General features: G+C 44.0%; 1 protein-coding gene across 1 annotated transcript in view; it reads left to right on the forward strand.

The window, feature by feature from the left end:
- The first annotated feature begins 680 nt into the window (after positions 1-680).
- Positions 681-12500, forward strand: part of LOC123498135 (mutS protein homolog 5-like) — a 12782-nt gene continuing 962 nt past the window's right edge. Inside the window, exons 1-7 of the mRNA XM_045245309.1 lie at positions 681-919; positions 2091-2229; positions 3349-3592; positions 4960-5109; positions 6285-6764; positions 6952-7089; positions 9502-10017. Of these exons, the coding sequence (XP_045101244.1) occupies positions 706-919; positions 2091-2229; positions 3349-3592; positions 4960-5109; positions 6285-6764; positions 6952-7089; positions 9502-10017 (1881 nt within the window). The 5' untranslated portion in view covers positions 681-705. The remainder of the gene's footprint in view (positions 920-2090; positions 2230-3348; positions 3593-4959; positions 5110-6284; positions 6765-6951; positions 7090-9501; positions 10018-12500) is intronic.

Consider the following 12500-nt stretch of genomic DNA (forward strand, 5'->3'; position numbering starts at 1 on the left):
GTGGTAGTAGTAGTTAATGGTGTTGTTGTTGTTGTTGTTGTTGTTGTTGATGTTGATGTGTCGTGTTCATGAAAAGCAAAGAAAGTGGAAAATAATGTACAAATACGTTAGTTAGTCAGTCAGTCAGTTAGTTAGTCTTTAAGCCAGTCAGTCAGTCAGTTATTCAACCAGTCAGTCAGTCAGTAAGCCACTTAACATAATTTACCGACAGAAAAATCAATCAGTCAGTAAGTCAGTCAGTCATTTAGTCAGTCATACAGTCAGCCTGTCAGTCAACCACTTCATCCTATACAAGGGGAAAAAAATCAATCAGTCTTGTAGTCTAGTCAATCATTCATTCATTGTCAGTCAACCACACAGTCTATTCCCACCATCCCCTTCACACCCTCATGTCAACCACACAGTCTATTCCAAACCATCCCCCTTCATCCCCTCATATCAACCACACAGTCTATCCCCAACCATCCCCTTCACCCCATCATGTCAATCATACTGTCTATCCCCACCATTCCCCTTCACCCCTTCATGTCAGTCAACCACACACACACACACACACACACACACACACACACACACACACACACACACACACACACACACACACACACACACACACACACACACACACAGAGTCTACCCCCGCACCATCCCCCTTCATCCCGTCATGTCTCCAGGAAAGCGCAGGTTCAGCGGGCTTGGGAGGTGATGCGTCGTGTGGCGGCCCTCGAGCTAACACACTTGCCGCAGGAGGTGGACAGTTGCTGCATGATCTACCTGCCTCACGTGGGTTACCTCCTCGCCTTCCCGCCCTCGCCAGAGCTCGATGCCTCCCTCTCCCCTGCCGGCTACTCCCTGCCCGGCCTGCACTTCATGTTCAAGACTGCCGACATGGTGTTTTACAAGAGTGACACGTGCTATGGTGAGTGTTAGAGCCGTATTCAAGCTGAGTAATAAAAGTATCAATAATGGTGAAACAAAGAAGGAGTGAAATTAGAAGTAGAGACAATACTACAAAATATCATTACAATTATATTACAACGTTACTGAAAAGAACACTCGGTACTTATTTTAAATGTCATATGAAAATGTAAGCACTTTTAATATTTTCTCTCAGTGATTTAGAAAAGTATGTATTTCAACTTTCCCGAAACCATTTTTTTTTTTTTTATCATGTAGAACTTGTACTGCTGGATTGATTATCATGCATGAGTTACGTATTGTATAAGCCAGAATATTGGTAACTAAGTAATTAAATGGTAATGAACTTGATGCTACGACAAATAAATAGATAAATGAATAAATAAATAAATTAATAAATAGATAAATAACTAACGATGATTGCGATCCGCTTGACGAAGATAACGATCCGATTTTCCACAATAACAATTCAATTCCATTTTCCATGATAACGATGCGATTTCCTTTTCCATGATAACGATGCGAGTTTCCACTGTAACGATGCGAGTTTCCACGATAACGATGCAAGTTTCCACGATAACGATATAAATTCTTTTTCCACGATAACGATACGAGTTTCCACGATAAGGATGTGAGTTTCCGCGATAACGATTCGATTTCTTTTTCTATGATAACGATGCGAGTTTCCACGATAACGATTCGATCCTATTTTCCACGATAACGATGCTGACATTGCGATAGCTACATGACTGCAGTCTCCCTACCTGCACAGGCACCAGGACGAACCCTTCCTCCCCAAGGGTCCACCCCAGCAATCCCGTAATAATTTCAGTTCTTGATATTCTCAATCATAACGTCGTGTAAATATGAATGCTTCAAATTTAACATAGTGATAGAGGAATGGAGGACCTAAAACAAGGAAAATGGGTGAAGGAATGAAGAGGCGACAGAGTTGGTGAGTGGGTGAGGGATGGAGAGTGTTCCGCCTCCGCCAGGCTACACTCAGCGTCACTTCCCGCCGCAGCAAGCAATGATCAGGGCACAACACACACCAAGGTTCCCAGGGCACAGCACACACCAAGGTTCCCGGGACTGTGGAACACTTCAGCAGCTTACCATGACTGCTGTGACAGGTTGTGACAGGTTGTGACAGGGTGCAGTGATCTCCACAGAGCTGGACCGTGAGCTGGGCGATATCCACGTAGAGATTGCCAACCACGAGACGCGTATCATGCTGAGGCTGATGGATGCCCTGCTGCACCACGCCCACGCCTTCCTCGCCCTGGTGGACCGCGCCCTCATGCTTGACTGGTGAGAGAGAGAGAGAGAGAGAGAGAGAGAGAGAGAGAGAGAGACTTGTTGACCTTTATGCAGTTGTTGCTCTTCTGATATTGAGGTTTTTTTTCTTTTGTTTGTTTGTTTCGCTTTTTTTTCTTGTCTTGTGGATGTGATAGGCACTTTTTGTTCGCAAGCGTCACCTAACTATTTTCTCTTGCCTTTATTTCTTCTTTCCCCTCCATATTTTTCTTTCTCTTTCTTTCTTTCCACATATATATGTACTTCATCAAGTTTTCTTTTCTTCACTGTTATTTGTTTGTATCGTTTTCCTTGTTTGTTTCTTTTTCTACTTCTATCCTTCTGCTTCTTTCCTCTCCCTTCTATCTTGTATTCCTTTATTTCTTACTACGCCTCAATTCTTTCACCACTATCTCCTTTCTTAATTTTTCTTCCTGTTTTATCTTCCTTTTTTCCACATCTCCCTGATTTTATTTATCTCTTATTCCTTCTATTCCACTGTGCCTTCTTTTAAACGTTATTTTTTTTCTTTATCTTTCCTACTTAATCTCCATCTTTCATCCAATTCCTAAACCTTATGCTCCAGTACCTGTTCCTCCTTCACTTCACTCTTACAGTCCTTAAATTCTTTCTCTAGGTTAAACAGGGCAACGTATATATAAAAAAAAAAGCTAGTAGTGGATTGTTTATCTATTAATATCAACTCTTTCTTTGTATTCCCTTGTGTTCCTGTTTATTCAGAAACGCTTTGCTCTCTCACCTCGACTATTTCCAAAGGCCACAGAGATGATGAGCTAAGTTGTCATGACTGTTTCTGCTGTTAATAATGTACAGATCCTGTAAATGTATCACTGAAACCTTAAAAAAAAAAAAAAAATCAGATCCATATACTGTACCTGCTTTTGTATTTCTATCTTCCTCCGACCTCAACTCATTTAATTAAGAGGGAGGTTTCAAGATTTATCCCATTCTTTTTGTCAACTCTCTGGTACCTGCCCGAAGAACGGCATCTCACAGGGCTTCTTTGTTTAATCGTTTTTGTTGCCTTTGACAAGTTTTCCCCTTTGAAAGTAATGGACATGCTACCCAGATATGTGCTTCAGAAGACTACAAGCATAACTCCACCTTTTACAGCCTGCTGGCGTTTGCTGTAGTGGCGAGGGAGTGTGGATGGGTGCAGCCTGACCTGGTGGAGGTGGAGAAGGAGGGAGGGTCAGAGATGGAGAGTGTACTTGATGTGGAGGGAGCACGCCATCCCCTTCAGGAGCTGTGTACCCCTGCCTTCGTGGCCAACCCTGTGGTGAGTGGCGGCGCCCTGCCCTCCATCACCCTCATCACGGGACCCAACGCCAGCGGCAAAACTGTCTATCTGAAGCAGGTGAGGCTTAAATACGTAGCATCTTATAGGCGTGCAAGTGATTTATATAGAACGCCATATTCTTAAACGCTTCCCTCTCTCACCACGATCATTTTCAAACACTACAGAGACGATTAGCCGAGTTCTAAGGAGTATTTTTCCTGTTGGCAATGCAGAAAACTTGTTAACATGTCATTAAAATTACAGAAACATCGTTAGAAAAAAAAAATCCCGTGTCCCTTCAACTAGAACCCTTTGAAAATAGTGAAGGTGCAGCGCTAAAGTGTTTCTGAATATGTGCCTCAGAGTTCCATAGAAAAATAGGCCACAACAGAGAGAGAGAGAGAGAGAGAGAGAGAGAATTAAGAAGGAATAAAGGTAGGAGAGAGAATTAAAACTGTTACGGAAGGAAGGGAAAGGGAGAGAAGAGAAATGTGAAGCAGATTGGTAGTTAGAGAGGATGAGAGAGATGGGAAAGAGAGAGAGAGAGAGGAAGAAAGGAAGGGGTAAAGGAAACAGAGTGAGGGAGAAAGAAAAAGGGGAAGAAAATAGGGTTAGAAAGCAATAGAAACAGAAGGAAGAAGCGAATGAAACAGAGAGAAAAGAGAGAAAGGAAGAGAAGAAAAGGAAGAGTGAGATAAAGAGAGAAGATGAAAGCAAAGGAGAGAGAGAGAGAGAGAGAGAGAGAGAGAGAGAGAGAGAGAGAGAGAGAGTGTGTGTGTGTGTGTGTGTGTGTGTGTGTGTGTGTGTGTCGGTGGTGTGTATCTTTTCCAGTCCTCTTGTCTGTCTGCCTATCTGTCCGTCTGTCTGTTTGTTATTGTTTGTTTGTTTACTGTTTGTTTTGAGAAGATAAATATGAAGAGGAAATAGAGAATGGACCTACGTGACAGACAGGCAGACAAACAGACAGACAGACAGACAGACAGACAATGATAGAGGTCAGGGTGGAATAAGATAATGGTGGAAAGTCTGTCTTGTTTTTGTTTAGTTTGCACTCTCTGTTTATTCACTTTCTTCCAAAGGTTTGATTATGTCATGCTCGTCAACAGCTGTCATTCTGTACTCCTTTCTTTCTGCCATCTCTCCCGCGCCCTCTGTTTGTGCATGGAGCGATGTCACACAGCTGGACGTCCCTTTAGTTAATCAGTCAGCCAGTCATTCACTCACTCACTCACTCACTCACATTCACTCATTTACTTAGTCAATCAATCAAGCAAGTAGTCAGTCAGTCAACTAATCAACTAGCTAAATAAAGATAAATAGATGAAATAGATAAATAGGTAAATCAGTCAGTCAGTCAATCACCCAATCAGTCAGTCAGTCAGTCAGTCAGTTCAGTCAATCATCACACCAAGCAATCACTGTCTGTCACGCAATGGCAACAACAGGTGGGCGTGCTGGTGGTGCTGGCGCAGGTGGGAAGCTGGGTGCCGGCAACCAGAGCCAGGCTGACTCCCGTGGACGCCATCATCGCGGTCACGCCCAGCACGCCGTCAGTCACCTCCGGCCTCTCCACCTTCATGGTCGAGCTCAACAGGGTAAGTCATGAGGAAACAGGGTGTGTATAAATTCTGTCCGCTACTCTTAACGTAACCTAACCTAACCTAATCTTAACCTAACCTAACCTAACCTTGACCTAATCTTAACATAACGTAACCTAACCTAATCTTAACCTAACCTAACCTAATCTTAACCTAACCTAACCTAACTTTAACCTAATCTTAACGTAACCTAACCTAACCTAACCTAACCTAACCCAAATCAAACTTAAGTAAACCTAACCAAACTTAGCCAAACCAAACCAAACCTAACTTAATCTAATGTCAACACCCTCACCAAGCTGATTCTAATCTGACCCTAATCTATCAATCAACAACTTACTTCTCCTCCAAGTCTTCCTCCTCCTCCTCCTCCTCCTCCTCCTTACCATCATCATCATCATCATCATCATCATCATCATCATCATTATCATCATTGTATTTTTTTGGGGGAGCTAAATTTTCACCTCTCTTTCACGTTATGCGAAGAGGAAACACACTGGACAAGTTTTATTCTATTCTATCCAACTCTTAGTGACTTTTCTTATGTAATCCTATATTCTCCTCCACCTCCTCTTCCTCCTCTTCCTCCTAATTATCGTCTTTCCCCTATCCTCCTCTTTCTTATTTTTTGTCTGTCTCCTCTCTATCTTCATCCTTTCCTCTTCTCTTAGTAACTGTTCTTATGTAATCCTGCATTCTCCTTCACCTCCTCCTTATTCTCATCCTAATTATCGTCTTTCCTTCATCTTCCTTTTTCTTACTTTTTGTCTGTCTCCTCTCCATCATCATCCTTTTCTCTTTTCTCTTAGTAATTGTTCTTATGCAATCCTGTATTCTCCTCCTCCTCCTCCTCCTCCTCCTCCTCCTCCTCCTCATTCTAATTATCTTCTTTTCTCCATCCCCCTCTTTCTTATTTTCTTTCTTCTCTATCACCGTCCTTTCCTCTTCTCTTAGTAACTATTCTTATGTAATCCAGTATTCTCCTCTTTCTCCTCCTCATCATTCTCATCCTAATTACCTTCCTTTCCCTATCCTCCTTTTCTTATTTTCTGTCTGTTTCCTTTCTATCACCGTCCTTTTCTCTTCCATCTCCTCCTCCTCCTCTTTCATTCCTGTCTATATCATCACTACCTCTCTCACATTTCCTATTACTCCGTCTGCCACTCCTTCAGATGAGCGGTGCCGTGGCCAGGGCGACAAGACGCTCCCTGGTGTTGGTGGATGAGTTCGGGGCCTCCACCTATGAGAACGACGGCGCTTCCCTCCTGACAGCGTGCCTAGACCATTGGGGCGCCATGACCCGTACCCGCAGGAGGCGCAGGAGGAGGAGGAGGAGTAGCAGGAGTAGCAGTGGGGAGGAGGAGGAACAAGATGACAGTACCAGGATTATTAGACATGATGATGATAGTGAGATGAGTTTTGTGGAAGGAAGTGGAGGGATTAGAGGAGAGGAAGAGAGAAGTGAAGGAAGTAGAAGCAGAGGTTATGAAGGGAGAAACAGTGATGATGAAGAGATGGTAGGAGGAGGAGGAGGAGGAGGAGGAAGAGGAGGTGGAGGAGAAAGGGGAAGAGGGTGTCCACATGTTTTCGTTTCCACTCATCTCCTTCGAATCTACGACCACTTAGAACGACCTGAAACTGTTCGTCCTCTGGTGAGTAATAATCTTTTCCTCCTCCTCCTCCTCCTCCTCCTCCTCCTCCTCTTCCTCTTTCTCTTCCTTTTTTTTTTTCTCTTCTAAACTCTCTCTTCTTTGCTATTCGATATTAACTCCTCTTCCTAATGTGTGTGTGTGTGTGTGTGTGTGTGTGTGTACTCCTGACGAAGGGTCGCGTACACAGGTCCTGGAGGTGGTGCAGGAGGGAGAGGGACTAGTGCCGCTGTACCAGGTAGCAGAGGGTCGTGCACGCGCCAGTCATGCCGCCGCTGTCGCCTCCCTCGCTGGGGTACCAAACTTCGTCATTGAGAGGGCTAACCAGGTACTGCTTTTTGTTGTTGTTGCATGCTTGCCCTTGACGTGTTTTTAGTACGTTTTGTAGTCCAGCTGCTGTATTGTGTTTGCCATTTGACGTTTTCTTACTAAATTTCCTGATATCTATTTGTTTTATTACGTTTTATTCTTCTTTTATTTATTTATTTGTTTATTTATTTATTTTTTTTACATTTTCTACGTTGTACGCTTATTATGCATCATAAATATAACCTTTTTACTCTTGTTGATCTTTGTAATCTTCTCTTGTCTTTCTCCTCTCAGATTGTACTTGGCTTCTTGTAATCTTAGTTTCGTATCTCTATTCGTTCGTCTTTTGTTGTCTTCTGCTTGTCTTTCTGCTTGTCTTTCTGTCTTGTGTGTGTGTGTGTGTGTGTGTGTGTGTGTGTGTGTGTCTCTGTATTTTTCTGTCATCTCTACCTAGGTCGTCTTTCGCTTCTCAGATTGTGATGACTTCTCGTAATTTGAGTAACTGGTTTTGTATCTTTATTCGTAAATATTTTGTTGTCTTTTGCTTCTCTTTCCGTCTTTTTCTTGTGTGTGTCTGCCTTCTCTGTTTGTATTTTTCTTTCATCTCTTCTTACGTCGTATTTCTCCTCTGAGATTGTGATGGCTTTCGTGATCTCAGTAATTGGTTGTATATCTCTATTCGTTCGTCTTTGTTTTGCTGTCTTGTGCTTCTCTTTCCGTCTTTTTGGTGTGTCTTCTCTGTCTGTATTTTTCTTTCGTCTCTTCTTTTTTATTTCTCCTCTGAGATTGTGATGGCTTCTCGTAATCTGAGTAATTTGTTCTGTATCTATTCGTTCGTCTTTTGCTGTATTTTTCTGTATGCCTTTTGTTTCTCTTTCCGTCTTTATTTTTGTGTGTGTTTGTGTTCTCTGTACTTTTCTTTCGTCTCTTCTTACGTTATCAAGGTTTGTTGCATCTTTCTTTTTTTTTTTCATTATGTTTTATTTTTCTTCATTCATTATATTTCTGGTTATTTATTATGCCTTTTTTTGTTGTTAATGTTGCTTGATCAGTCTCACGTATTTCATGTTTTTTTTTGTTTTGTTTTTGTTTGCTGAAGTTTCTTGTTCAGTTTTGTTGCTTTACTTGTGTTTGAGTAGTTTTTGTTTATTTTTTCTTATTCAAAATCTCTTCCTGTTATTGTTTGTATGATCATATAAAATTTCTACACTTTTTTTTAAAGTTTCAAATGTCTAAGTTTTTATGTTTTTCTCCAGTTTTGTTTCCTTATTTTCTCTTGCGTAATTTGAGTTCTCATTTCCTGTTCTTTTCCTGATGCTCTTTTTATATATATTGAGTTATTCAAGCACCAGGAATCATTAAGACATTAGCACACCCCATTAATCAACACACAATATACACTTTACTTTCCCCTTAGTCAGCACACACCCGCACGTTTCCTTATTATCGCTAAGTATTCCCAATTGGCGACATCCTCCTCCTTCTATGAGATTATCTGGCACACGTATTCACATCTCTAATTGAGCAAAGTGAGAACCATGTGTTGGATAATTAACTTTCAACTTCTCGGATGAAAGAGAATCTAAATACCTGTCGAGGGCATGAATTCACCTTTTTAGCTATCATCACCTTTCCATATTATCAGCATACTTTTCACACCATTAATAAATCTCTTAGACCACAAACGCATCTTCTTTGACCTTCTTCTGACCACTTTCTTACTCTTCAGAGCTTTCCAACAATGTTCAGATCATTAATACCTCTTCGGACACCACTAACACTCTTTTCGAGACTGCTAATGCACCTTTCAGACCATTAACATATTTTTCACGTCTTTAACACCATTCCTAGGACCATTAGCCCACCCTTCAGGCTATAGATACATCTTTCTGACCATTACAACACTCTTAATTCACATTTCAAACTATTAATATACCTTTCAGACAATTAATACACTTTTCAGACCATAATCACATCTTTAACACAATTTCTAGTACCATTAATACACTCTTCAGGTCATAAACACACTTTCTGACCATTACAAAACTTTTTTTTAGACTAAACCCACCTTTCAAACCATTAACACACCTTTCAGACCATTAACACATTTCTCAGACCATAATCACATTTTGAACACTATTTCTAGGACTATTAACACATTCCTCAGGCTGCAACCACACCTTTCTGATCATTACAACACTTTTTTCATACACCTAACACAGTTTCAAACCACTACCATACCTTTTAGACCATTTCTAGTATCATTAATACGCCCTTCACTGTTCCAGACTCCTAACACACCTTTCAAACCATTACCATACCTTTCAGACCATTAACACACTTCTCAGACCACAATTACATTTTTAACACAATTCCTAGTACCATTAACACGCCCTGCTACCAATAAACACACGTTCTCGCGCCAATGCAGGTGTGTGAGAGCATCAGGCGAGGTGAGCTGCCCCCGCCTTGGACTTTACTGGAGGACGGGGCTGAGATGAGGAGATGCCAGGCTGTGGTGTCTCTCTTCCTCATGCACCACTTCGCAGACGACCCCCTCACGCTACTCCACAAGATACGTGAATGCTCCATAACCGCCGCCTCTGCATCACCGTCCTCCTCCTCGCTAGCTAGCCTGCCTCTGCCTCCACCTCACCACTCCACGTCCCACCTCAGCACGCCGCCCACACTGCACGGGAGAGGCGGTGTGGAGGGTAGCGCAGGACAGGAGTCGCCTCAGAACAGCTTAGTCATCCCCTCTGATTTCCTTGAGGTTGTTATTGCCTCCGGTGGCGTGTTGGGGGAGATGGGGCAAGGTGATGCTTCAAAGGTTGCACGGCTTGCTACACCTATACATACACAGGCTACACCCATACACATACAGGATACACCTATACACACACAGGCTACACTCATACACACACAGGCTACACCCATACATACACAGGCTACACCCATAAACACACAGGCTACACCCATACATACACAGGCTACACCCATAAACACACAGGCTACACCTATACATACACAGGCTACACCCATACATACACAGGCTACACCTATACACACACAGGATACACCCATACATACACAAGATACACCAATACATACACAGGCTACACCCATACACACACAGGCTACACCCATACACACACAGGCTACACCCATACACACACAGGCTACTCCCATACATACACAGGCTACACTTATACATACACAGGCTACACCCATACACACACAGGCTACACCCATACATACACAGGCTACACCCATACATACACAGGCTACGCCCATGCACACAAAGGCCGTATGCACACAGGCTACACCCATACATACACAGGCTACACCCATACACACACAGGCTGCACCCATACACACACAGGCTACACCCATACACACACAGGCTGCACCCATACACACACAGGCTACACCCATACACACACAGGCTACACCCATACATACACAGGCTGCACCCATACACACACAGGCTACACCCATACAAACACAGGCTGCACCCATACACACACAGGCTACACCCATACACACACAGGCTACTCCTATACACACACAGGCTACACCCATACACACACAGGCTACACCCATACACACACAGGCTACACCCATACACACACAGGCTACTCCTATACACACACAGGCTACATCCATACACACACAGGCTACACCCATACATACACAGGCTACACCCATATACACACAGGCTACACCCATACATACACAGGCTGCACCCATACACACACAGGCTACACCCATACACACACAGGCTACACCCATACACACACAGGCTACACCCATACATACACAGACTGCACCCATACACACACAGGCTACACCCATACACACACAGGCTACTCCTATACACACACAGGCTACACCCATACACATACAGGCTGCACCCATACATACACAGGCTGCACCCATACACACACAGGCTACATCCATACACACACAGGCTACACCCATACACACACAGGCTACACCCATACACACACAGGCTACACCCATACATACACAGGCTGCACCCATACACACACAGGCTACACCCATACACACACAGGCTACACCCATACACACACAGGCTACACCCATACATACACAGGCTGCACCCATACACACACAGGCTGCACCCATACACACACAGGCTACACCCATACACACACAGGCTACACCCATACACACACAGGCTACACCCATACACACACAGGCTACACCCATACATACACAGGCTGCACCCATACACACACAGGCTGCACCCATACACACACAGGCTACACCCATACACACACAGGCTACACCCATACACACACAGGCTACACCCATACACAGGCTACACCCATACACACAGGCTACACCCATACACACACAGGCTACACCCATACACACACACAGGCTGCACCCATACACACACAGGCTACACCCATACACACACAGGCTACACCCATACACACACAGGCTACACCCATACATACACAGGCTGCACCCATACACACACAGGCTACACCCATACATACACAGGCTACACCCATACATACACAGGCTACACCTATACATGCACAGGCTACTCTTATACACACACAGGCTACACCCATACACACACAGGCTACACCCATACACACACAGGCTACACCCATACATACACAGGCTGCACCCATACACACACAGGCTACACCCATACATACACAGGCTGCACCCATACACACACAGGCTACACCCATACATACACAGGCTACACCCATACACACACAGGCTACACTTCAAAACACTCCCATTGCTCTCCACTACAACACCACCATCACCACTTCCTCCTCCACTCCTAATCACCAACTTACCACCACCACCTCCACCACCACTGTCCACCACCACCACCACCACCACACCACTCCGTCATCCACCTCCCAGTGCAGTGATGACTCTCAGCTTACCATTCCATTTGCTACTCCACATGCTACATCTTCCTTCCATCCCCTCCACCTCCATCCCTCCACCCCCAACAGTGACTCCTCTCCTCTTTCCTCCACCTCACTCCCCCTGCACCGATGTTCTACTTACGAACCCCACCAAATTTCTCCTTCTCTCACTTCCCCTTCCTCCAATACCTCCTTACCCTCTTCTCCTCCTCCTCCTCCTCCTCCTACTACTACTACTACTCGTAAAGTCTCCCCTTCTTCCTCTTCTTCCACTTCCATATTCTCTCCTTCTTCTAAATTATCGCGATTCTCTACAGTTTCTAAAGTTTCTCTCTCCACTTCCTCTGTCTCCTCTTCCTCTTTGAATGGTTGTCCTTCCCCCTCCAAGCAGTATGTCCCTTCTTCCATCTCCTATTCCTCTTCTTCCTCTCCTTGTAAGCCACAACACACGTCCCTTGCCAAAGCTGCTCCTTCATCTCCCTCGTCTTCTTCCTCTTGTTCCACC

Source organism: Portunus trituberculatus, chromosome 47, assembly GCF_017591435.1.
Source record: "Portunus trituberculatus isolate SZX2019 chromosome 47, ASM1759143v1, whole genome shotgun sequence".
Taxonomy (NCBI): domain Eukaryota; kingdom Metazoa; phylum Arthropoda; class Malacostraca; order Decapoda; family Portunidae; genus Portunus; species Portunus trituberculatus.